The sequence below is a fragment of the Perca flavescens genome, chromosome 3, assembly GCF_004354835.1.
Source record: "Perca flavescens isolate YP-PL-M2 chromosome 3, PFLA_1.0, whole genome shotgun sequence".
NCBI lineage: Eukaryota > Metazoa > Chordata > Actinopteri > Perciformes > Percidae > Perca > Perca flavescens.
In genome coordinates, this window is record NC_041333.1 from 29,233,250 (window position 1) to 29,260,897 (window position 27,648).

The window sequence follows — 27,648 nt, forward strand, 5'->3', positions numbered from 1 at the left end:
GAGAAAGCCTGTTGTGTTCAATGTCAAATCAGATGTCTGGTGATCCCCATTTGGCCAGGCCTATTTTGGTTGGAGGATTCACATGAGCGCCTTTAAAAGTACATATTTGTCTCCCAGTGCACTGGTATTCCTTTATAGAGTCAATCACTTTCTTTTTCTCATGCTGTGGCAAAAATAAACACAAAGAGTCCATTTAGTAATTACCATCAGATGAACAAAACATGAATAAAACAGAAGCATCTATTTTCAGAATTTTTATTTTATTATAAATAGTAGTGATAATGCGCTTGTACACATGACATTATGTCATATCGCTTTGTCAAATAATACAAAAAAATATATCAAAGGAAATAACAGGACTGGTTCATTCTAACATCGACAGATTTACAAAAAAAGAGTGCTTATGAAGGCATTCTGTTATTCTGAACCGTAGTTTGATGGATAAAGTATTGCCACTCACTTGTACATTGTGGGAAGTTTTACCACGACACTGTTGACATACAGAACATTTGAGACAATAAATATGTCTGGAATGCGTTAAAAACCTAATCAATATGTTCATGAGTATGCACAATAGAAACAAGAAGAGGTCCCAAGCAACACAAAAAGAAATAAAGTACAGTTTTGGCTTTGTCATTCCTGGTAATTTTCTGTTTACATTGGCATTCCCTTGATTTGTTCTTTTCCTCATGACACTACACTGAGTTAGGTCCTTCTAAATGTGGTCCTCAGTGAGCCGTTCCAGCAATATTAACCATGTTTCAAATTAGTTTTGGACCCAAAAGCCTTCAAAGGCACATGTGTTGTTCCTTTGCAAAGTCCCAAACTAGATCCAGAGAATGAATCCAAACTCTTTCGTAAGACTTTTAGAGGCACGTTAGATTGTTTTGTTTCGTTATTGTTTTCATGAGTGAGGTCGAGTCTAAGATATATGATATTGCACTTCTGGTCAGATGGGAGAATGGCTGTCTTTAGTCTAAACTCTCTCGGTTTCTCAAGTGTTTCTTGGTCGTGACTTGTGACCTGGTGGCTTTTTCTCGCCGGGAGAGGATCTTTAAAGGGTTTTTAACCCTGTGATCGATCTTGCCTATCCCCCCCCCACCCCTTCCTTCCTTTAAAGCCACTTCTCCGCCACCCTCCTCTACTGCTCTCTCATCTGTCACTTTCCCTAAAGTCACCCCCTGACCTCCTCAGAGTTCCTCTCTAAAACTACAAAAGGCCAGGATCCCTGCCTCACCGTCCGAAACATCAATGAGACAGAAAGGCAAGAGGAAGGGGGGGGAGATAGGAGGAGGTAGGAGGAATGTTTGAATGAACTTTCACTGCAGTACAGCTGTGGTGTACATTAGAGTTTCTGATACAATAAAACCCCCAGATTTGTTTCCTCACGTTTGTTTTCTCTGTCTCTGGAATTTCTCTCCATGTGTGGGATGCAGAGATCTCAAATAAATGCAAAAAAAAATCAACAAAACCCTTTTCTTTTTCCCCTTTCTGCAGATACAATTTGGGGATTAATTAGGGGGATACATGGAATTTCATATGTACTCATGTGGCCTTAAGATATGTAAACATGTTTCTTCAAGCATTGCCTCAAAGGCTGGTAGATTATGACGAAGAGATTTGGGTTTGCTGTCCTCACAAAGACCCCACGGTCAGAGTCCACGAATGTTGTTTGGTCACTAGAGTTTCCTGTGGAAAGTGCCGCGTCATGGCACTGTAGATGGTCCACTGCACCAACCTCATTAAGCGCTGACATCGCTGCCGTTCATCTGATGCATGTGTGATGTTCACAGTAAATCAACAGTTTTTGGTCTGATATTCCTTCTTGTGGTCCCTTCTTTTATTTTGTCAATTTCTCCAACAACAATTAATAATAAAATGTCCTGCAGTAGAGAATGTGTCCTGGTAAATGGTAGCAAAATAAATTTTGGTCCGGATATTACAAGATTTCCATCACTGTACACACAAATGTCCCTCAGAGAAGTCCGAAGCTCTTGATCAGGTGATTTCAGGCCTCAGATAAGAAAGGGCACCTGTAAAAAAGTAGATGAAACGGTTGTTAAATCACTAGTGAAGGGATTTGGAGAACAAAAACAAGGTGGAAAGATGATAAAAGAGATATATGGCCGCAGTACATTTTTGGGCACATGTTTTAGCGTGACATTCCGCTAACATGTGGCTATTGTTAGCCTAGCATGTGCTAACAGTGGTTTGGGGTGTAAGGTCAATGGAGGGAGGGAACAGGAGTGTGAGGATGCCTCAAATAAATACAAGATTTCTCACACTCAGAAGCAGCTAAGTCTGCAACATAAGAATTTTATATCCGGGGTATGATGTAGGATGTATGTATCATTTTGGGTACATGCTACATAATATACCCCCAGAAGATTTTGACAAGACAACAAGATTTCCCCAAAAAGTTTATTTATGTCGACATCTCATACTTTATATATTCAGTTAAGTGTTCTGTAAATTATATTTCCCAACATGATCTAAAAGCTTCTTTAAAGCCTCCTCCACACTGCCAGCAATAACATTTTGGTAAAGAAATTCTGAATAATGTGTATGTTATGTATTTATTGGCAATTTAAGAAGTGCAATTTAAAAATGTTTTGTCTAAAAAGTACTGGAATCAAGTTATAAAATACCCATCATGTAGTACCTTATTGTAAAATGTAATTCCTTGTGATTTGTTGTCATTGGCTTTACGTCCTGATTGTTTGGGGTCCCAGAATCCACTGCTGTAGGCTATGTGTAAATAATAACAATACTACAAAATCCACCTTTTTTTAGCAAGCTTTTTAAAATGTGTTTTCCTTATTAAAAACTCAATATGTAGAAAAGGCCCAAACAGAACAATACACAATAAAGAGTTGTGTCTCTGTGGGTCTCAGTGTTGTGTTTTATGTCTCTGACTTGAGTAGTAGTAGTGTGAGCTTCGATTGCCACCATGGCTGAGCAGCTGAAGAAACACATTCGTCAACCCAAAATCCAAAGAGAAAGACCGAACTGGGCAAAATAATTGACAGGTGACTGCTGCAAAAAGGCTGTTGCTTAGCAACAGAGCCATTACTAAATAAAAACAAACAAGTATATCTTGGATATCTTATATGGATTTCCACTGTTGTTGTTTCCGAGAGTCAGTCCAGTGAGAGCTACATCGTCGTTAAAACTGTGCAGCAGTGTGGACCTGTCTCTTACGCTGGAACCTGGAGCAGCACTCTCCAACACTGCTTCCCCAGCTGACCTCAGTCCGAGCACCTGTTTCTAATAGCCGCCCTGCCAGAGGCTATTAGGATCCGTCCACCCCCAGAAAGGAGCTTTTCTCTGCAGCTCCAAACCCAACCGCACACTGGCTATCCAGTCACACTGATTAATCACATCAAGATGGACTGCTCGGCCTTGTAACGCTGTGTAGGTGTATGTGAGTGTGTGTGCTGTCCTGGTGGCTGCCTTTAAGCTTGAGTGTGTGTGTCCACGCACAGTGCTAAGAGAGGTTTTTCATGTGTGTCGCCCTAATTCTTTATTCTATTTACTTCGAGATATCTGACCGAGATATTTCATTAGACATTTGCTGCTCTCGGATATTAAGTCAGATATTCATTTGATACACATGCAGTCAGATTTGTTGGACCCCTGCCACGCTCTTTGAAGGGTCCGGTTGTCTCGAGGTTGCTACAAGGTCAGTGGATGAACCTGATTGGTCAACCCCCTGTAGACCAAAATTGGAAACGGCGGCCGCTGTAATCACGGTGTGACGGAAAACGACGTTGCCTTCCAAAGTTCGATGGAGATTTGTTTGAAGTTGATTTTAACCCTTAACGTAACAGTAATGGGAAGTGAAAAGACCCTCTCACTGCTGGAGAGGTAGGTATTCTCTGAGGGCAAACAGTCCGAGGAGGGCTATCAGGCACTACTGCAGCTACACTTTACCCTGATGGGAGCTGACTCGGCAGAGTACCGAACCGCAGTATCAGTGCTGGGCTGATCGCTTCGTAGATGCAATCAGATCCGCACAATTAACCTCAACACTTGAGACTGCATGATTGGACCCGGGAAAATGTTAGCTGCCTTTAACAAGAAGTACTACAGCGAGCTGAATCAAAGCAAGGGATTTGCGGTTACAAATTATGTGTCTCGCTACCAGAACGCCCAATAACTATACACTGTGTCGGCTGACTTGGTTCAGATTTTCATCTTAATTTTTTTACTGAAAAAGGTGAAAGGCCACTATAAAACCCGTCAGCGGTTTGCACTAGACAATTGGAAAAGTCTTTAAATATCAGTTCATAGATTAAAAAAAACAATCCTGTGGCTATTTTTCTTTTAATTTTGACAAATTACATCAAACACGTCAGCGTCTGCGAGAGCTGCACAACTACTACTTTGTAAAACTATTCGCATCGTTACGAAATCATGACTGAATCAAGGAAGCTGCATGATGACCGTCATCTTTATACTGTCTATTAATCAAGCTATCAGTGTTCTCTCTCTCTCTCTCTCTTTCTCCTTGCTCTCTTTACATTTAGGTTTCCATCCCAGGATCAGGCTGAGTTTGTTCAAATCAATTTTACATGAAGAACTATCAAACTGCACAAAAACGTGTGATTTATCTGATCTCAGTTATAAACCCAAATGCACTCAGACAGAAGTACATGACATCACAAGCTCTTCCCTATTCAATATGATTCAAGTTTTCATGTCAGGACCTAATGACAAAAAAAATGTGTCCCATTCTTTAAAGCATGTCAAAACTTAGTGCATGCTGTGTGAATGGAGTCAATTGATAGTGGCAATGGTGGAATGTAACTAGTAAAGTCAAGTATATTTAAAACTGTACTTAAGTACAAGTTCGAGGTACTTGGCTTCATTAGAATATTTCTATTTAATGCTACTTCATACTTATACTCTACCACATTTTGGATTTAAATATTGTACTTTTTACTCCACTAAATTTAGTTTAGTTTTAGATTAAAATACTCAAGAGTATACATGAACCTTGAACCAGCTACAACATAATTTATTTATGTATTTGATAAGGAAGATGCACAATACACGTATGGCACCAGATATATTCTATATCCATGACGTTCCATTTACGGGATTGCTCCGTTGCCGCGGGAAAATCCGCCGGATTTCACTCATTTAGGCCGGATATCCGTTGCCTTGGGCTTCCTTTGTGTTTAAACTCCAGTCGATATATGACGACGATGGTTAACTTTTTGTCAGATCTCTGCAAGTTAAATCCAGACAGCTAGCTAGACTATCTGTCCAATCTGAGTTTTCTGTTGCACGACTAAAACAACTTTTAAACGTACACGTTCCACCAAAACAAGCTCCTTCCGAGCCTATTTTGCAGCGGCACCGTGGCTTTTCTCCAGTGCTTAGCACCGCCCAAGACGATTGTGATTGGTTTAAAGAAATGCCAATAACTCTGAATGCTGTGTGGAGTAGCCAGACTCTCCTCCAATGCGCTTTGGAGGAAGGTCTGGCAAAGCAAGACTACACCAGATATAACTAATACCAATACTTCTTACATCACTGGATGATGGTGGCCAACAGTCAAATGTCTTAGCTGTTAGAGGCTTAAAAGTGTGGAATATGGATGGAGAAGCTTAGTCTGCTATAGCATTTTGTTTTCTTCCTTATTATGCTGCGTATACTCCTTTTGCTGCTGGCGTTTGCGGGTTTTTTCAGTACCTGCTCCGTAAAACTCTTCGTAGTTTTTTATTTTTATTTTTAAGAAATGAGTAAATGTGTAAGCAAAGACGATTACCATTACATATGGTATGATTTTTTTTGTATTTGTTCATGCAGGTGTGTTTAATAAAAAGGTGAAGTGTATTGACCTTACTTTGTCCGTACTGGCCGTACTGGTAGGACGCCATGTGGTCGACGGTGTAGCCCGGTGAGCTGTAGGAGGGGGGGCAGTAGGACTGGGAGCTAGGCAGGGAGGGCAGGGCTGACATGGAGGGAACGCTGGTGAGACCCTCCAGGCCCTTGATGTGATCCATGCGTTGGCTGCAACTGGCAGCCATGCCAGCAGGGGGCTCAAGGCCGCCCGTCAGAGGGGAGATGGCATAGTCACCTTGGGGCTGATGTGGCACACCGCCAGGGTTCAGCAGACCCATCACCTGCTTGGAAGGAAAGAACGAATGAATGAAGAAGAGAGTTAAATTAGTTTTGTAAACTGTCAGAGCACTGTGAGTGGCTCTAACGAAAGGAGGACTTACGTTAGAGCCAAATGAGCAGAAGACAATGGATGTGTCCTCTTCCATTTGTTTGCTCAAGCAGACTTCATACTGTAAATTAAATTATTAAAAACAGGCTGAATTTCTTTAAATTACAGTGATTGACCCTAACCCTAGCCATATTTTTTAACAGACCAGAGGGGTGCAACATCATATGTGACGTGAAGACATGTTTTCTGTTGTGTTCTGACAAGGCTTTATAATATAGGAAATATATGTAATTTTTTTGCGTACAAGCACAGGAGTGTGTGTAATATGTACCATGTAATATGTACAAACACACACTCAGACACACACAGGAAATCCCCCTGTCGCGGACATCAAAAGGCTCCAAGCAGGCCCGTCCCAGGCAGAGATACTGTAGCACCAGAAAGGAAGAATTAAGCAATTTGTCTCACATCCACGGCTCCACTTATTCTAAAATTCCTTTTGGACGCTGTTCCAAAAACCCATGGCACAAGATAACAACTTATCTCAGGGAAAGATATGCCGGCAAAGATAACACAGAAGAAAGGTCGGCATGAGCTCGGCTCAGTTCAACCTCTGAATAGATTTGCAGTTTGAGAAATCCGTTAGCTCTTGACCTGGTCTTTATTAGCAACCAGATAATCAAATTTGGGGGAATATTCCTTGGCCAGCAACGGACGGAAAAGAGCCGTGGGGCAAAGTGTTTCAACTAGTTTCAAAACAGACTTGATACTACCTTCCCCCCTTCAATGCTCGCTGACTTTACCTGTCCATTATCAAAGCGCTCAGTAAACCGTTAATAAGAAATTAAGACTGGCTTCATCACTTATGAAAGTAACTCTAAGTGAATCTGCTACCTCTAAATGTATCATATCCCACCTCCTTCTCAACAGAGCAAAGCCCTCAAGGCTCAGTTGCCTAATAAGAAGCAGGTACGCTGCTCTTTGGGTCCTCTTGGCCCTCTAAGTGACATATTATTCTACATCCACACACACACATGGCCCTGCTTAAATCATTTCCCAAGTAGGGGAGGTGAATGGAGGAGTCCATGTTGATTTGGAGAGGGGAGTTGCGTTTCCCCTTATGCCCGGTAACAGTTTCCTAGAAAATTAACCTGCTTTTGGAGGGTTTGGCCTAAAACAGAAAGAGAGTAAGGATACACTTCTGCTTAAACAAGCCACAGGGAGCAAGGATACATGTTCTTTAAACTGATGGATTCTAGTTTGGTGAATTTCCTCTTTGTGCTTTTGTCTGATTGCCTATCTCTTTATCAAACCGCTTCCCATTATCCCTCTCTCCCGAGCCTCTCCCTGCCTCATGAGATGCCTGCTGGCTGGCCCATCCAGGGTGTTTCATATTGGAACTCTGCCGTTGCCAGCGGCCTGAAACAGTGCGTCCAAGAGTTAGCAGCGAAGAATGTCGGGATGGGGCGGGGGCGAGGGGGGGGGGACATCTGAGATGGGACATTCCTTTTCCCGCTGTATGAAATATATACAAATAAATTAGAATCTTTGCTATTACATGGAGGAATTTTGAGGCAAACATTTTAAGAATGCTATCACGAGAAGCTTCCCTTGAGGCTATAGCATAACATGGCGTGTGTAGCAGTGTTTGTGGACATATACATGACCATGAGAATGCTGTGTCTAGCTGCCTTTACGCACAATATTGTTTGTAAAGTATATTCAGTTTGTTCATGTTTTATGCACGCAGCAGTGTCTCTCTGCATGTTTGTAAGCACACATGATGCTTGTTCAGTGTGTAAAAGTAAAAGCGGACTCGGCAAATAGCATTTTCAGAGAGAGGAATTCACACGCTTATTGCCCCAAACACATAAAACAAAATGGCCGAAATAAAAAGTAGTGTGCACTTATTTTTGAATAAGAAATGCTAATTGATCAGTGTATTGCTGGTGTATTGGAAATAAAAAATGCAGTAATCAATCTTCCAATCTAAACAGAAGGTTGAAAAGTTGACTTAGCCATGCTGCTCAACCATGTCGTGTAATATTTGTGTAAAAGATGTTGCAAAATCCTTAACAGATCCTCAAAATGTCATGGAGTTGATCAATTATCTACACTGTGTGTGTGTGTGTGTGTGTGTGTGTGTGTGTGTGTGTGTGTGTGTGTGTGTGTGTGTGTGTGTGTGTGTGTGTGTGTGTGTGTGTGTTCGAGTGTGTGTAATTATGTGGACCTGTGAGCATGTGTGTATTTGTGTGTCTCTGTCTTCACACTGCTGCGGCCTGTTCTCTGAGGAGTCAGACTCCGCCAGGCTGAAATCTCATTTTCTGCCTGTTAAGGTCTAACTCCTCTGTCTCCTCTGTTGTACCCTCTGTCTAGGTGCAAAGACCTTGGGACTTCATGCCTGGATAATTGGCTGTAATTGTCTTTTCACTTCTCATTTGTCACACACTCAATTGTCCTCCGTCCTTCTCGAGTCATCTTACTTTTCCCCTCCAACAGTGAGAAAGCCCTCCTCCAGTACTGCCGAGGAGTGTGTGATTGTAGAGCATACAGTTTATAGTGTTGAGTAGACAAGTGGATAAATCGGTAAGCAGGCTGGGAGCCTGTGAATTTATGTGTTCAACACCTGCATGAAATATTACTTGAGAAGAGTGTTTGACGTTTTAAAGCTCTTGAGGTATTGTGTGAAGCTGTGTGTCTGACAGGGTAAATCATGCATACCTCAACCGGGTTCAACTCTTTGAAATCATGCTCAAATCTAATTCTGCCCAGCTCTGGCTTGACATGTTATGGGTATTATCCGTGCAAGTAAAACTATCTGAGTCACTAGAGGCATGTATAGTGTCAAACACACAAGTCTTATTCCTGTCAAATGAATAGACCACAAAAACACAAACTTAAATCTTTTGTTTATTAAAACAAATTAATCCAGTATCAATTTTCAACTGAAATATTGTGTTTAAGAATTAATAATTTTTAAGAATAACATTATTTTTATGGAATCCAATCACATTGTCTTAACAAATTAAGATTATATTGCTTATGTTTGTTTGTTTGTTTATGTATGCACAATTCACCAAGGCAAATTCCACATAAGTGTACCTTATTGTGGCAATAAACACTTTTCTGATTCGGATTTCCTCTGAAAAGTTAAGTTTAATTATCTTAATCTATTAAATACAAGACTGACTTTAAGCAGCTTAAATCCACAGATTTTAGCCTTTAGTCTCACCTGTGGAGAGAGTCCATTTCCTATGGTAGGGTTCATGGGATTGGTCGGTCCTCCAAAGCTGTCCGAGTAGCCCGAGAAGGAGTGGCGTCCGGAGGCGAGGCAGTAGGCTGAGCCTCCTTCTACCTGCCCTCCACCGCCGGTGGCTTGGTGGCCCGAGGAGGGAGGGAGAGGCTGGGGCCGATGCACTGTGCTGGGGGGCTCTGACACTATCAAAGGCATCACATGGTAAGTTTAAACACTTGAAAAGATTGTCAGCAAAATGTTGCGGAACATAACTGCTAAGTGGTTAGTACTGGGATAAGTGAAAAGACAATTAAAGCCAAAACACCCCATTCTAGCAGAGTTGTTTTTACGGTGTTGAAATTCACTCAACTAGAAGAAAAAATGCTGGATTCAATAAAAACTTGAATTTGAAAACATGTTCAAGTGTGTTCAAAATGTATAAAGAAAAAAATGTTTATTCTTTTAATACAAAATTAAGTCTTTTTCATGCAGTGTTAAAGTGTATTTTAAATCAATAAATAAATAAAAAGCAATACTTCTGTCAAAATAGACTTAGTTTAATATAATAATTGATTTAAAAGAAATTTGCACACAAATGTTTACTACACCATGTACAATAACTCACAAATTCTAACTCAAACTCTCCATGACTTGTACACAGACATACTGTTTGAATACCGTTAACTGAGACTGAGAAGAGCCTTAACATACAGTAAAAGCCATCAGAAAGTTGAAAGTTTTGTAACTTAAAACCTAATGCAGTGTTATAAGAGCTAATTATTTTCCCCAAAAAACAACATGTTAGAGTGTATTATTTGCATCAACAACAAACCCTATGCTCATGGCACTTTGAACTGCAACAGTGTACATTTCTCAACCACTGCATCCATTATATGAGTCTGTCTCATCTCTTACCTTGTGCTATAGATGAGGGGGGGTAGGGGCTGTCAGAGAGCTGGTAGGGGGAGATGCTGGACATTGCTGAAGGTGGGAAACCCCCTGGGATCAGGTGATTAAATGCCATCAGTTGACTGGCTCCTGCTTGCTTCCTCCACCTCGCCCGCCTGTTGCTGAACCAAACCTAGTACGACAATGACAACAATTGATTAGTGTGTGTGTGTGTGTGTGTGTGTGTGTTGTGTGTTCCTCAGACTACAGTGTGCAATTTTACACAATCCAGCTGTTGTGTTAGCAGACTAGTAAAAAATCACAACAAAATCTGCTGCAGCTATTGACAGCATTATTATTATTAAAATGTGAGAAAAACAAAAGTTGTGTGTGTGTGGGTTAGATGTGTGAATCATGGCTGGTTGCTCGGAGTGTGTGAGTGACATTCCGTGCCCATATGGACGGGGCTCATACTGAGCCTGCTTACATTCCCATATGGAGCCTGTGAAGGAGAATTTACTGGACTCCAGATCAGAAATAGGAAAGTCCAGATTGAGCCCCTGGGAGTGAGGATGAGAAGTGTGTGTGTGTGTGTGTGTGTGTGTGTGTGTGTGTGTGTGTGTGGGTGTGTGTGTGTGTGTGTGTGTCAAACAGAGATTAGCAGGTTGCCTTTAAATGGTCAAAGAGTGTATAAACCCACAAGGTTTTTGTTTAAAAGTGAGGGTGCGTCTGTGAGGGACGTTCATAGTAAGGGCACGTCATTAATGTTAATGCACAGTAGTGTGTTAGGTCAGACAGAAGGGAATGTGTGAGCAGAGTGTTTTAAAACCTTTTCATGTTTTAACTCCTGTTGAAGGATTTCATGGTTATCTGTGAAGCGAATGTAAAATTTACAACCCCTGAGCTTATGAAACCCTTTTGAAAATCCATCATATAAATTCCTGTGATTCACAAGCGAAAATCAGTTTTTCTCTCTCTTCAGTTCCTAAAAAACATTTTGTAGGTACCTGGACCCTGGCCTCGGTGAGTTTGGCCCTCTGGGCGAGCTCCTCCCTGGTGTAGATGTCAGGGTAGTGGGTTCTCTCGAAGGCCCTCTCCAGCTCCTCCAGCTGCTCTGCCGTGAAGGTGGTCCTACTGCGCCGCTGCTTCCTCTTTAGCGGCAGATCAGGCTCAGACTCAACATCTGAACCCTCATCTGAGTGACTCGCTGTTCAAACACATTAGGGAAGAAAATAAGAAATGTTTAAGAGATTTTCTTTGTCACCCTGTTGAACAGCACACATGCTGGTGTTATAGACCAATACGTCACAGTGCTGTGGGTGAATATTTTTGTGATAATAGGGTATCTGTAACATTCAACAGAATGGCGAAATGTCAACTGATTTGCTCTCTGTTTTCACTTGTTTACTTCTATTTTTCACTTTTATAAGGTGGGTTATTTCGTTTCTGTACACACTCTAACACATACACACACACACACACACACACACAAACACCATAAGGTATTGGTCCTCCTCGTGGTCTTGTAGCCAAACAGACCTCCTTTCAGAAGAAATATTCTGAGCCTCAGGAATAATCCCACTGGACAAGGTTCCCAGTGCACCGCAGGGGGACTGGTAGACTAAAAGCCACACAAAAGGCTAATTTGGATCCAGGGACCATGCTTCGAGCGTGTGTGTGTGTGTGTGTGTGTGTGTGTGTGTGCATGTGCGTGTGCGGACAGTAGGAGTAGAGGGTAGGTTATCTAAAACCAAGCTTAGCAGGAGTAGATATGAATCAATTTTCTCTCTTCAAATTCCTCTTTCTTTTCTCTCTGTCTCGTCACAAGTATTCACAGTACGGACAGGCAAGAAAAAAAGTGTGCAGTACCAATTTACCGTATAAACAAAATAAATCAAATTATTACTAATTACCCAGGTAATTATCCCTATATCTACAGTCTAGTGTCAAGCTAATAACATTTTTGACTCCCCTTCTTCATACACACACACACAGACACATACACACACGCTCGCACACACACACACACACACAATAAACATTCAGTGTAAAAAGATAATTCAAACTATTTGAACTAATTAAACTGTACTGGATCTAGGGCTTCAATTATCAACTACTTTCATTACCGATTCATCAGAGCTCCTCCCCGGTGTCACCATAGAACATTTGGCCTTTTTGCTTGATAAATGACGTAAACCTTTCTTAAAAATTGATGTTTTATAATTTGTTTATATCAATCCACTAATTGATTGAATCAATATCTGAAATTTGAGAAATACATAAGTTGTTCTTTTGACTTGTCACCTAGCGTGATCTTCGGCCTGACTGAGCTGCAGTGATATCATGTGTCCTGAGGGCTTTTGTGTTTCTACTTTTCATCTGTGTCTCAGATCAGTATTAATACTATTGTGAACTAAGTTCTATAAGCTGGCAGCTTGGTTTTTAACACACTACTTCAAACACTCCATTGGCTCCCTTCTAAGTTCACCAAGGCCAATGTCCCACTTTTTGTGTTACACTTAATTAATTCCTTCTCAGCACAGGGGAAGTTTTGTGTGCAACACTGTATTATTTCCCCCTCAGAAGCAACAATAAAATACAAGAGAATCCAAATATCTCAGGGCCCCTCATGTGAAACTGATCCTCTCTCCTCCTTCTGCGATTTTCTCCTTGCAACACCAATAGCAGTGGGAGTCAACTTAACATGCATTAGGAGCAAATTGGTAAAGAAACATTCAAGCATGAGGGAGGCAATAAGTAAAATATTTTCAAAGGGGGAGTGAGAGAAATGGAGACATTGCCTTAAGCCTCTGCTGAATATCTTGCAATTTCGCACTCAGATTGCTGATTGCTAGCTCTTTATCCACCTGTGTGTGAGTTCAGCATTTTAACAGAAATGATACGCTACCACTCTCCTCTGCAGAGACAAGAGAAGACACTTCAAAATGGCTAAAGTGAATTAGGATTTACTTTCATCAGTTTTGGTATTTTATCACGTGGTGGTGACAAAATCTTTCCAGCTTTTCAGGCCCCAACCAAACAAAAAACACACAAACATTTTCACCAACATATGACTAGTGGGGTTACAGGACTTGTGTTTTAGATGGTGGGGAAGGAATTCGTGGGCGTAGAGCGCGAGGCTTTGGAGTTTCGGACAGGATGGCTGAAAAACAAGAGATGAGGCCTTTTGTAGCCTCCCCCTCCAGTTCCTGCATGGAGGAGGGCTGCTAGGAATGCTTTTTCGCTCCCCCCTCCGACTTTAGCAGCATGCACGTTCCTCAGCATTTCACAGGGATTTGGGCCCTGGGAAAGCTGAGGCGGCCAAGAAAATCCTTAATCACTTTGGAATTACCTATCGGTTATGACTGCTACCGGGGTTTCGAGAACCTTTCAAAAGAAGCGACAGAGTGGCACCTCTGAAGTCTCAGGAGTCTAGTCGTGATACAACCCTGAATCAGATCCTTTACAGAGGACTTAAGCGGGCTCATTTGTTTCACTTTGCTTCGTTAGTTTATACATCACAAGATACAGCCAGATAAGACGATGGGACAAAATGATAACGAGAGAGCAGATGCATGGGCTGAACATCATATGGCTGACAGGTAGAACACATAGGTGATAAAAATGGCTACTAGCTTGTGTAAAAATGTTTAAGAGAAAACGTCACACTTGCACATTTTTTACTTCAAACAATAGCAAACTCCTAAATTACCCCACAAACTTTTGGCACGCCACTCTCCTTAAACAATCGCCACCTTCTTCTTTCTCTCGTTCTCCCTCCTTCTCACCCTCTCTCTCAGCCTCTCTTTGTCTCCCTTCTCCCCATCTCTCTCTTTTCCACCCATATTTCTCTCTGTGACTCTCGGGCTCTTTGTTGCTCCACAGAGCTCAGGTCTTTGCCGGCGATTTCCACGGTCCATCTGTGGAATCCGTCATGGCTCCCTCAGCCCTTCACAGTGGAGGGCTGTCACCTGCCCCACGGGGGAGCTGTGTGTGTGTGTGTGTGTGGGGGGGGGACACATAAAGAGGCTTCGCAGAGGGCTTGGGGAGGTGGGGTGGATGGGTGCACAGCCGGGGTGCATTCTACCCCTCCCCCCAAAAAAACACCCCCTTTCCTCCAGAGGGAACTGTAAGAGCACCTGAGGGTGTGAGAAGGGCAGTGCAGGGCAACAGGGTCTGTTGTTGCTGATGTAAATGTCCCCATGGGGATAGTCTGTCTGGGCATCTGTGTTGGTTTTTGTTGTTGTTGTTGTTGGTGGTGGTGGTGGTGGTGGTGGAAGTGTAGTACATCGATGGCTTGTGGACCCTCTTCAATGCATGGACACTAGCTGAAGTAAAAGGAAGTACGTCCCTCCCGATGATTTCCTCCATCTCCGTCTCTTTTCTTAATTTTTCACAGTACTTACTCAAAAGTAAGATATCAACCATCAGGTGTGTTTCTGCCTTGTCCAGGAAAATACATAGGCTACATGTACCAGTTTACTGGGAATAAGATATCCAAAAACTGGATTTTAAAATTACCGCTTGCTAGGTTTATTCATTTTTTTTCAAAAATTCAAAACATTCAAATTATTGTTCAAAAACATCACTTTCTTATGAAACTGTTCCAATGAAAAGTAAATTTTGGACGTGTCAATCAATTAAAACTGATCTTCTGCTTTTACATAAAATCACAAAAACCTCAAAATGGGTGTTAGATATGCTCCCTACTAAAAGTAAATTTCACTGTGGATTTCAGGTAGTACAAGCAACTTGTTTAAGTGATGGATAATAATTTTGAATTTTGAATTTTGAATTAATTAGAAAATTATACATATTTAATTGAAGCATTTTTGGCAATTGCAATCTAAATTCACAGTAACTTGCTGTATTGTGTGTGTGTGTGTGTGTGTGTGTGTGTGTGTGTGTGTGTGTGTGTGTGTGTGTGTGTGTGTGTGTGTGTGTGTGTGTGTGTGTGTGTGTGTTAAGGACACTGTAAAGCCTTATGCATGTCTGCTTACGCATCATCCAGATGCCTAGAATTCTAAAATATAATGTAATGCAAATTAACGTGGCAGGTGATAAAGACCATAGGGTGACACACGGGGTATAAAGGGGGTTTTAGAAGCAAACTTGTGCCAACACAGAGGGCAGCCACCCAATCACCCCTGAATCTCACTACTCCCCACAGTTTGGCTCAGGAGCTCATAAACACACACACACACACACACACACACACACACACACACACACACACACACACAAAGACTGCAGCACTCCAAGCACATGACCGTATACACACATGTCCACAGCGCTGGGCTTCCCAATTCTACATGCATTTTAAGGCTACGTTAATCGAGCTTGTCAGCCTTGAGGCGTCCATTAACATGCTCCCCCTGCTCACATGCCTTTCAGTGTGCAAACACGCACACACACACACGCACTTTCCAAAATGATCAGCATCAGGATATATATTACCTCTCTTACCGAGACAAAGAGGAGGAGAGGGAAGAGTAGAAAAGACTGAAACCTTTCCCCTGCTCCTCTCTTGATCTTTTCCAACCTTGTAAACCCGTGGTTTCAGAGTGCCCCATTTGCCGTCATCGCCTCGCTATCCCTAAGATCTGATCACAACGATTTGGCACCGTCAAATAGCCTTGGCCAATCAAATTATCCACTCTAACCTTCATATCGCTGCCTGCCTGTATACATATGCTATATCTTAAAATGCTGTATTTATAGCCCTTGTAAACACTTGACTTCTCTCTGTATACTTTTGCTCCACCTCAGCTTAAAGGAGCGGGGGGTTGCAGACATGGTACTGGCTCTTGTCAGTTCATCAAAATATGAGAAAATATGAGCCTTAAAAGGGTAAAATTATCAGAGCAGGAAAAGGCCTGGAAAGGAGCCTCGACAAGATTGCCCGGGAGCCGAGGAGCATTAAGCCACAAAATAAGAGAGGAGCAATTGGAACGGGGTGGGTGGAAGGGGTTAGAGGAGAAAAGAAAACTGTTTAATTTAACCAAACTAAAGCCCTGAGAGGCACACAGTGCACGGGACTCCAAGCCAAAACAACCTCTCCGAAGCCAAGAAAGCCCAAAATGGATCCCACCATGCAACGCCATCCCAGGGAAGAGAAAAACAAGGAGCAGAGGAAAGAGGAGAATAGAGGATTTAGCAGAAACAGACTTTTGTAAAGATTTCGGCATTGCTGTTATTATAGGGGAGGGGGGCATTCGGATAGGGACACACAAGCTTAAATATGTCCACTGCGACATGATGCAGTACACATTGAGTATGTATGCATGTGCGTGAGGGACAGATAGAGAGGGAGTGAAAGGGGAACTTGGATTTTGGGACTTGGGGGAATTGACTGGCCATATGTGGACTATTTACACCCCTCAGCGGACATCCCAGTAACTCTTATGGGGCTTTGGTTAATAGTTAGGGTAAATTGAGCCTCTGACACATTGCCCCCCTTCTCTCCACCAACCCCTCTCAAAAAAATCACAAAACAAAAGGCAGAGGAGACAAACGCAGCATTTATTTGGGCGGGCCGACCATGCTGCTCCTATTCAGGAGCTGGGGGACTAAGTGACTGGCTGACTGCATTAAACAGTATATAGAAGTCAAGACAGGCAGATGCTGGGCCGGATAATGGCTTTACTGACAGCTTATGGACCCATCTGTGACTCTTTCTGGTGGGTTAAGAAAAAGATGGAGTGTGTGTGCAAGTGTGTGGGGATTTTTTGTGTGCGTATGCGTGTGGGAGGGGGAGTTGGAGGGCGAACTCACTTGACTTGCTAAGGAGGAGTTTCAATCTTCACAGCTGCCCTGTAAATGAGAGTGTACAAGATCTGTGTGTGTGTGTGTGTGTGTGTGTGTGTGTGTGTGTGTGTGTGTGTGTGTGTGTGTGTGTGTGTGTGTGTGTGTGTGTGTGTGTTGTAGCATGGGATCGTGATTACACAAAAAGTGTTGTGATGTGAGCAAACTGTCATCAGTCACAGCCTTGTTATGCAACAAAAAATTACATGACAAAGGGCATGAGGAGTCTGATGCTGTCAACAAAGGATTATGGGAGTTGTTGAGGATGTAGGGGGGCATCAGGAAATGGTTACCTGTCATGTGTAGCTAAATGTGTTTCTAACCCTGTTTCCTGTTTAGCGCTGGGGGAGACTGACCCTCCTTGGCCCTGTGACCCTGCAGTTCTTCCCTGTCTTTTAACTCACAACTCCAGTCAGTGGGGCACTTGTTGAAATCCAACAAGGTTAGCTGTTAACTGTCATTCTCAATTGTTTTAGTTGACAAGGAGGAAGTTTGACAGTTTCATCTTTGTTAATTCTGCTGCCAGGCTGCGTCTACTGACTACAGCAGCTATTAATCTCCCTTATGAATTCATGTGAATTTTCAAGAAAATGTAAGGCCATCATGAACAACGCAAAAGCATTCCATAAGCACATACAACTGTGGTTTATGTTAAGTACTTTCACCTTAATAGCATGGTCATGCTTTAACAATTTAAGGAATCTGATCAGTGCAATTTCTTTTATGACATTTTTCAGGCAAAAATGCAAGTATAACAGGATCTACTAAGACATTTAGAATAGCAGCAATGTACTGTATAATGCTGCATTCATGTTACAAGGGTGAGGGTAGATCTGAGTTTCCTACTTTTTACCTCAACTTTCAGATGGTAAATATTACTAAGGAACTCCTGGTTTGGCAGAGAATCCCTATTTAAACACGGAAATACCTGTAAACGAGTTCTACAGAGCGCTACATTCATGCAAAAAAGCCCGAACAAAAGATTATTTTCATCACACAGTGCATTTTGTAGCTTACACTGTAAAGCTTGAACACCAGTAGTGTTAACAACAAATCTAAACCAATCAAAAACCACAATTCTGTGTCTGCTAGGTGCCTTCAAGTTTAAGAGTGTGCACATTACAAAAGCTATGACTACAGCATTTTAAACACACATTTTAAGCCTCTTTTCCGACACGACACAAAAGCTTCTCGGCTAATTAGTTAACAAAGCTCTGAATGAAAGTCAGGCTTCATCAGTCAGGTGATTGACAGCTGCCTGTCCCACATCAGCACCATAGATGCTGCATTTACTGGCCTCCGGCTGGCCTCTGACAACTGTGACACTTAACCCTAACCCCTGATACACACACATGCACATACACACACACACACACACATTTAAAAACAACCACGTTCGCAAAAACACAGGCAGATGCATGAGAAGAAAACCCTCGCACTCACATGCTTCCTTACTTTGTCAGACACACACACACACAAACACACTCATGCACATTAAAAAACAACCTCTCTCCCCCTTTCCCCCAAGCTGTTGTGCCTATAGTGCATACTTTGAGCAGATAAAGAGGGGCCTTATTCTAAGGCGAGCCATTCTACTTGACCTTCGCTGGGCCTTTTCACTCTTTCACTCCCTTCAAACCGTCTTTGGGGCTCGCTCACTCTCAGCTCAATGTGGCTAGTCCATCACGGGTGAAGGCTGGGGCGCTACAGCGGGTCTTGAAGGGGGAATACCCTAAATACCCCTTGCCCCCTCCCCCCTACACACACATGCACATACACACACACACACACACACACACGCACAAGCCCCCTCCCTCTCAGAAATCACCCTGACTTCAAAGTTGGTGTGCATTCATTAATTGCCCTTTGAATTGATATCAGAGGGTCACAATAAGAGTGTGAAAGGAAAAAGAGGCTTTAATGAAGCATAGAGCAGCCATTCATTTGCAGATAACTATGTTTTCATGCTTGAATAGTCATCATGCATGGGCTTATTAGAAAAAACTCACGAGAGAGGGAGGAGTGCAGGATGAGGAGAGAGGGACAGAGGGACAGAGAGACAGAGAGAGCCCCGGGGTAGAGGAGAGTGATTTGGTGCTCGCCACTTGGCCCTCATGCCCTCTTTGCCCTCGTGCCCAGGGACTCACTGAGTGACACATTCATTCTTTCATCAGACAGACAGAGCCCTCTTCACCAGACACTTGGCTCAGGCCAGTAATAGCCAATAGCTATAATAAGATCCAATTGAGAGCTTATTGGTTCTGTCTTGTCAAATTTGATGAGACAGAAACAGCAACTTATTAGGGCTATAACTACAGATAATTTTCGTTATCAATTAATCTACTGGTTATTTTCTCGGTTTTAATTAATCGTTTGGTCTATAAAATAGTAGAAAATGAAAAAATGAATGCAAATTCAAATTTCATAAAGTCCAAAGTGTCATCATCTGTCTTGTTTTGTCCGATCAACGGTCCAAAACCCAAATATATTGCAGATAAAAGCACCAAATCCTCACATTGTAGAAACTAAAACCAGAGAATTTGGGGCAATCGCTAAAAATAAAAGACCTAAACGATCCATCTATTACCAAAATAGTTAGCTATTATTTTTCTGTTGATCAACTTATCGATTAATTGACTGAGCTGAACTTTACAACTTACATTGAAATTAAATGTCACGTTTAATATTCTAAATGGTTAAATCTGTTTGTTCTTATAATTGGTGTCTTTGATGACTACTGTTGCGTATATCAGAACACTGCTTTAAAAGCCACCATAAGTAAAACAAAAAAGGCAAAACAATTTAGCTCATTGATCGTTCATTCAGTATGCAAAAACATATAATAATGAGCAACTAGTAAAAATTAAAAAGTTACTTGCAAATATTGTCATCATGGAAAAGTGTTATCAGTGAACACGTTACAGTCTGAGTACTTAAAGTTGTTAAGATAACAACTGAAAACAGCTGGTAAACAAAAGTTAATAGAAAAGTCTGTCTTTGGTCAAATGCCTCTGCAAAATCCATCATCACACACTTAACACACTGCTCCGTCTGTGCTCTCAACCCATTCTCTGCCTCCACCTCTGCTCCCTCGCTTCTTCCTATCACTCCTCCTCCCTCAGTCCTCTCTTTCCTCTCCTCCTCTCTATGCCCTGGCACTGATCCAGTTTGTGCCCACATATTACATTTGCAGCACGCCATCCTTCACCCCAAGTGGCAGAGAAACCCAAGTTCTTCATTCACTCGCATTATTTACACAAACAAAGTCCTACTCCGTTTCTGTGACAAAGCAAGCTAAATCTTTATGGCTCTTTCATGTATTGTGTGCTCACGGTTCCCTTTTGTCCTCCAGCCATTGGCCTGGGCCCTGGATACAATGAGCCCGGGGGAATGGAGGCAGATTGAAGGAATGCGCCTCAATAAACCTAATTATGACATGATGACTGCGCTCACCATGGTAGAGGTTTTTCAAAGATCCTGGGCTTATTCAATTAGCCCTTTCCAGGATCCCCTTTCACCAAATAAAGTTATCCCTTTGACTGTTTGCATTGCAGAGTGGAATGTGTGTATGTGTGTGTGTGTGTGTGTGTGTGTGTGTGTGTGTGTGTGTGTGTGTGTGTGTGTGTGTGTGTTTGTGTGTGTGTGTGTGTGTGTGTGTGTGTGTGTGTGTGTGTGTGTGTGTGTGTGTGCATGCGCACACACGGCCGGCCTAAATGGAAATGTATCAGCCCTCAACAAGGCTCCTCTGTATTATCTGGCTAATTTCACCTAACAAAGTATGGAGTCTAAAAGATACACTGTGAAAATGTGAAGCAGGAGAAGGGAGGAGGCGGGGACACCACATCTTTTTAATCATTAACTTTGTCTCCAGGGTTAATTACTATGACGCTGGGAGTTTGGTACAGCCCAGGAAAAGGCCTGGAGGGCCAATGTTACTGCCAGATATATAAATATTTAATTGAACATGGGAGGAGGGTTTTTTCAGTAGGAATTTCTTTCTGTGTTTAACTTTATTTATTGAATGGGAATTTGGAAGAAAATGTGGTTGAATTTATATTGCAATGTCAAAAGATACGCCTTTAGATTACATATGAATTATTACCATTCAATATTTAATTAATTGAGCAACAGGCTGTAGTGCCTTTTTAAAATAACTGTCACCTTTGGCCATATATTAATGCTCTGAAGCCACCATTCAAGAAAGTCAGAAAAGTAGCCAACAGGTATTTGAAAAATAAGTTTTGGTGTGCAAATGCTTAGAAAAGGCACTGGTGTTATTTTGAAATTTGGCGTCATTTCATTTGCTGTTAATATATATTAACTCAAGTTGTCTTGTATTAAAAAGTTACAACAAATATGTATTGTTCCAAAGCAGACAACTTCACAAGTATATAGACAAAGGTGGTGGCCAAAATAACAGATGAAACATTGAAATCAGAATCAGCTACTTATCATATTTACTGCAATACTTTTTTTAGGCATGACATTTTGAAATTGTAACTTAATATATTTAGAATTAAACCGCAAACGGTTAATAAAGAACTTAATTAGAAACGTTATGGAACTGGACTGACTTCCCTTTGTGCGCTCCGGAGGATGGAGCCAGATATGAAACGAGCTGTGCGCCGCAGGCTGAGAGAAACAGAGAGAGAGAGCAGGACACAGAGGGAGAGGGGCGGTGTTGCTCTCCAGATGAAAGTGAGATGAAATAAAAGAGTCGATTTAATCTGCTTGAAGAGATTTGGGGAGCAAGTGGTGGAGAAGGAGAAGGAGGAGGAGGCGGAGGGGGGGTTCGGAGTTGTGCGCAGTGCAGGACGGGTGGCCGTGGCCCCCATTGTGAAGCTGCGCTCCGGGCCAGACCGGGGCTCTCCGGGGAGAACATTGGTCCCCATTCACCGAAATAACTCTTTAATACACTCCCTCCGTCATTAAATGTGACATAGCACAATATCGACATCATTTAAAAGACATTATTAATGTTCGAGGGGCCAAGGCCGAGATTCATCAAAGAATCAATAATAGACCATAAGTTACAGGCTGGAGACGGCTGAGGATTATTAGCATCATCCTTCAAGGCGGAGAGGGTCGGCCGATTACAGACCGAATATTATGATAAACACAGGAATCAGGCTTTTTCAAAAGCAAAAAAAAAAAGTTTACTGACGTCAGAAAAAACAAATAAATGTGGGCCTTTTTTTTTTAAAGAAAGAAAGAATTTGATAGTTAATTTAGAGAGTGGTGTGTCTTCCTCTTGTGCGCCTTTATCAAAAAAAATTGCATTCTACATTTTACTTTGAAAAGAGTAGGCTACGTCTTATATCGAGGGAAAGTTTTCAATGCGTAATTGTGCGCGCACACGTGTGCGCAGGTTTTTTGGGGCGAGCACGCATCCTTGGCCAATACGTGAGTGGATTTCAGAGGCCTCAATTGTCATTGTAAATGGCAGTGGGCTTCTTTAGCCGACCCCAAAAGGAAACATTTTGTAGGTGAAAACGGCCATTTTCTCTCGGTGAACGGGCCCTCTAAACCGTGCCGGAGCGCTCCCTGAATAATTCATCCTTCATTGCGGCCTCATAGTGTGTTTTGTCGGGCTTTTCTGTGGAGAAGCTTTTTCTCTGACTGAATTATAAACAGGTTGCCTTCTTCTTTAGCGACGGCCAAAGCTGTTTCCAAGCTGGCCTTTTGTCCGCGCGCAGCCCAAGCGTGAGCCCCAAATAGACTCTCGCGTCTTTGTCTCCCAAGTTCATCCTTGAGCGTCCCGTTGTGCGCGCGAGGCGTGTCTTTGTGAGGAGTTGGAAACCGTTGAACAAATGTTTGATCAACTCATCTGGGGGACATTTTGTCTCCTCAGATTATGAGTCCTCTATCTCTCCTCCCCTATTTGACTGATGCAGGGACGAAGAAGAAGGTGCTTACAGGGAAATGGTGGGCTAGCTACATGTTGACATTTCGCTGCTTAAAACTGTTTAAAAAAAAGTGGAAAGAGAAGAGATGGAAACTATTTGAACAACTCATGTTGGGGGTCGTTTAGTCTCTGGTGCTAGCCTATATAGAGGGTGGTAGATTATTAAGTACCTAGCTTATCAAGTGCTAAAATATGAAATATGTGTCTTTTTTATTAACATTATAGGCTACAATATCGCGAACTCTGAAGTTGGACTGAGAGTGAACTGTCCAATCACCTCCAGTGTTTTCCCCCGGAGTTGCATTGCCCCATTTCAATTTAGCTGTCACACATTGAGCCCACTAAAAAGTATAATTCACTTTTCCAAAGTGAAAAGAAAAACGTTTAAATTGGTTGCATCCACTAAGTGATGACAAGCACAGTTTGGTTTCTACAAACGAGCGAGGCGACTGATCATGGAGGTTGTAATAATTTGGAAAGTAGCCATTTAAAGCGCGTCGAATTTCCACTCTAATGACGTAGGCAAAAAAAAAGTAAAGTAATGACATTAAAAACAGGCTAACTAGGCCTAATGTAGTTGTATAATTAGCCCCAAACCGCTTTAAAATTTACAATTGGGCTACTGCTTCTGTCTGTGACACTGAAACGAAGAAATGTGTTTTATTCCTTGGCTTGCAACACATCCTATACCACTTTATGCAGTTTGAAACTAGATTTGGCTTAAACACTGTCAAATCTTTCAGAGTCTCTGTTAGCAGGAGGTGATTTATTTTTTTCTTAAACAGGAATACACTGTCTGAAAAATCACCTTGGGTTTGAATTTGGTTTCAGTCTATTCGGCCTTGTTTAAATCCATAAGAAAAGATAAATGAAACAACTTCAATTGCATTTGAATGAATTTCACGTGTTAAATAAAATATATGATTTTTATTAGGCTGAATAGCTTTTGCAGGAGGTCCCACTGAACGCTGTTTGAAACACTAATACAAATTGATTTGTCGCATAAAACAATAGCCAACTACCACGCACAATTTATTAAGGCATTACACTCAAATATAGTGGAATCATTTATAATGTGGACGGCTTCGGTTTTAAAATAGGTGCATCCTAATGTGCAGACTTACTGTTATCCATCCACACTGCTTTTAAACCACTGCTGAACATCCACACCCGCACTCCACATTCTCCTTTCCGCACAAAGCCATCACCTGCTGTTTGATTTACGGTATATGGCCTCATGGGAAAAGCATTAGCTGGAGAGATATGGTCGATAAAGAATTCCCAACAAAGGACGACACACACTCTCCACCCCCCAGCCAACAACTTTACAGCATGCTAAAACTCCACACAGAGGCTACACGACTAAGGAAAACCATTCTCCTTTACACTCTGCTCCAAAGCAATCAACAGGTTGGAGGGGCTGATAGCGTTTCACAGATTTCTTGAAGTCACCCTGCAAAATGGGAAGGAATTCTTCTACTATAATTTAAGTCACTGGAATTATCCCAATTAGATAATATATACGTGGATAAATAGCCTGTTATGTTTTCACTGTCGCTATACTAATATTCCCAAAGTACACTTTAAATAGACAGTTTAGCAATTATATAAATTACAATTATAATCACATTCCTTCTACATGGGCTCAGTGAGACCGTATCTGATCAAACATGATTCCACTGCGTGTGTGGGGGTCACTGATATGAAATAGATAACCCCAGCTAAAGTTAGCAGCCAACTTTTTTTCTTCTACATCAGCCAAAATAACTCGAGCAGTTCACTCACATCTGTCTCCCAAAATGCCTTCAATGCTGTGTTTGGCCCTCCGGTCGTTCTCCTCCAACTCTTTCCTCTCGATTTCCTCTTCATCCTCCTCTTCATCGCCTTTCCCCCCGAACTTACTCCGCATGGTGCGACTGATGGAGCTCACTGCAAAAGTTCGTTCAAAAAGTAGAAATTACAAAAATAGAAATACAAGAAAGGAAATGAGACTCACAAAGTAGGGTATTTAATTCAAAATAATTGGCAGGACTATTAAAATATGACAAAAAAAGGCCATTGATCTGAAATAAAAAAAAAAAAAGCCTATAGGCTATATTAAGTTGGCAAAAGTCTCTTAAAATTAAAACACTGAAAGAAACGGTAGATTTGTTAAATGGGGAAATATTTGTTTTACTTTACTTATTTATTTATTTATTGTATAAATGTATAAAACATTTTCGAGTATGGCTATGATAACCTGTTGTGGTCGAAGTTCAAATTTATAAAATATAAAGAAATAAAAAAGATAGAATGTAATCTAGGTTACACGTAGAAAAATCCAATCAAATATATAACAGCCTAATAATAATAATAATAATAATAATAATAATAATAGTATTTCAATGAATCCATGACTGCCCTTTTTTACCTGAAGGAACGTTGTTGCGGTCACATATCCCATCCTTCAGTAATTTATCCCGAATCTCCCAGCTAAACATACCCGGGTTTTCCCGCTTGTATTCTTCTATTCTCTTCTCTACGTCCGGCGTTGTTCCCTGCTTCAAAGGTCAGAAAAGTCGCAGTGTTTATTCACTTTGTTGTGGCCCTTGGGGCACAATGGATACATTGCCTTTACATGCTATAACCTAAAAAATCAACAAGTCAGTGTTTTAGTTAAGAATAAGCCAAAGCATTTCAATGTGTGCATTTATATAAAAATGGTTTAGCCTACATATTCTACAAAGAGGCTACAAATATCGTACAGGAGCCTCTGATCTGCTTTTCTGGTCCATACCTTGGGTTTGCTGCCACCGATGGCCCCGGGTCTGATGGAGCCCGTCTCTTGGTACCGGCACAGGATTTTGGACACGCAGCCGTGGGAGACCCGGAGCTGTCGGGAGATGACACACGGCCTTATGCCGTGGTGGGCCATCTCCACGATTTTATGTCGGATGTGGTTGGGCAAAGGTCTGCCATTAATGAAAACTCCTCCGAGTTGGTTCACACGGCCTTGACCCAACGGGGTAGACACTATGTAATCAAAATATGAAACGGACGTGTCACCAAAGGGATCTAGTGCATGCTATGTTATAGGCTACACAACACCAGGAGAAGGAAAGTTTGAACTGGCCCCAAATGTAACTGAATACACCAATAACAATATGAAGCAGTCGTTTTATTTTGTACTGCTCCAAAAACAGTTGACAACAAACATACTGCGTAAAAGTAGGCTATCCCATTAAAACATTAACATTATGTAATGTGTAAAGACGAAACATAATGTTAATAGCCTCTATTTCACAGGCTATATAGCCTGAAAACAAGTTTGCTAAAAGTTGCTCAAATTACACCAAAGATTGTGAGAAATAAACAGTGAAATACCTTAACCGATGTAACGGAGAAGATTGGATGTTAAGGTCTATGGCTACATAAAAAGTAATAGTGACTTTTGACTAACTAGCACTGAAACCCACATATCTTCCGTCAACATCCATATGGTCCTTCGGCAATGTGATGCTTTACCTTCCAGTGGGAAGCCACTGCGGGGGTAGTTCTGAGCTAGCGTGGGTCGCATCATCCTGGGTATTGACCCCGCCAACGCAGTCATACCTCCAACACCCCAGTGACTAACGATACCTCCTCCTGACGGGGAGGCGGCTGCTCCAACACCGAGTTTGCAGCAGGAGGTCGTCGTTGAAATCGTCTTTTTCTCCTGTGAGGAAGCTCCCTGAAAGGTTAGCCTCGGTTAGCCTTAGTTAGCCGCACCCGGGCTACAGCCGAGCACCAATGTATCCTCTAACCCTCTAAGGAGTCAAATGTGACGACAAAAAAAAGAAGAAAAGAAGAAAATGTAATTGTTTTTGATGTTGATACACTTAGTTTCTCTGTCTCCTCCGTTTTATTCGCCAGTATTCGGGATCTTCGAAATTAGGTTGCCAAGGCGATGCTGCTAGGACTAAAATATTGTTGTTGTTTGTTGACACTGGTTCAAAGTGAGAGGAGACAGTCAAAAGTAGCGGAGCTCTTCTCTCGCCCCGTCAGCGCTCCTGGCTGTGATTGGTCGAGAGGTTACACCCGGTACGCAGTGGGCCGCGGTGATTGGCTGAGGCTGAAAACTTCTGTCCTATCAGAGACGCTGTCACAGTTCCGCTCAGATGGGACAGGGGCGTCAATTCACAAAACCCAAAGCTATGGCAAAGTCACTGCATGTACTGTTTAACCACCAAAAAGTCTCAAAAGCTGCTTATGCGTTGAGTGAACTACTGGGAGGAAAGTGGAGCAACACACCACGAGGTATAATTATTTGGTTAATGTGGTAAATTATTAGTAAGTCACAAACTATTTTTCACAGACACACATTGGTCCTGATGTGAGTTTTTTTCCCCAGTAGGCTAAGTCGATGAATCATCGTCCACTCACTCTATTCTAAAATAAAATAAAACAAGGATAGGAATAATACATAGACAATGTTCCTACACTGCATGCACTGACCAGAAACTGTGTAATGTGTGATGTAAGCCAATGTAACAGAAAATTAAATGTCACTAACTTTTGCTTGTGACATATTGCTTCTTTATAGGCCCATATGTAAATTACAACATATAGGAAAACACTTTCAGACCAATATAGCACCAGCACAACCTCGAAATAATA

General features: G+C 41.9%; 1 protein-coding gene across 10 annotated transcripts; it reads right to left on the minus strand.

The window, feature by feature from the left end:
• Nucleotides 1-281: 281 nt before the first annotated feature.
• Nucleotides 282-26,986, minus strand: pax3b (paired box 3b). Of its 10 annotated transcripts, XM_028572477.1 has the most exons (10): nt 26,518-26,986; nt 25,790-26,025; nt 25,424-25,553; nt 24,799-24,942; nt 11,312-11,511; nt 10,332-10,497; nt 9,414-9,619; nt 6,234-6,302; nt 5,855-6,134; nt 282-2,033 (listed from the first exon to the last, which is right to left on the minus strand). In XM_028572477.1, the coding sequence occupies exons 1-10, from the start codon at nt 26,600-26,602 to the stop codon at nt 1,999-2,001; spliced, it is 1,551 nt and encodes a 516-aa protein (XP_028428278.1). In that variant the 5' UTR covers nt 26,603-26,986; the 3' UTR covers nt 282-1,998. The 10 variants fall into 10 exon arrangements, with proteins under 10 accessions (XP_028428278.1, XP_028428285.1, XP_028428283.1 ...); XM_028572484.1 differs by lacking the exon at nt 6,234-6,302 and having other exon boundaries at nt 25,496-25,553; XM_028572482.1 differs by lacking the exon at nt 6,234-6,302 and having other exon boundaries at nt 5,850-6,134; nt 25,496-25,553.
• Nucleotides 26,987-27,648: the final 662 nt, after the last annotated feature.

Coding starts and splice junctions, on each gene's coding strand:
- pax3b (XM_028572474.1), bottom strand. CDS start 26,602: ATGACTGCGTTGGCGGGGTCAATACCCAGGATGATGCGACCCACGCTA. Junction 26,026..26,517: donor CAGTGGCTTCCCACTGGAAG/GTAAAGCATCAC, acceptor TTGATTACATAG/TGTCTACCCCGTTGGGTCAA. Junction 2,034..5,854: donor GTACGGCCAGTACGGACAAA/GTAAGGTCAATA, acceptor ACTTTTTTACAG/GTGCCCTTTCTTATCTGAGG.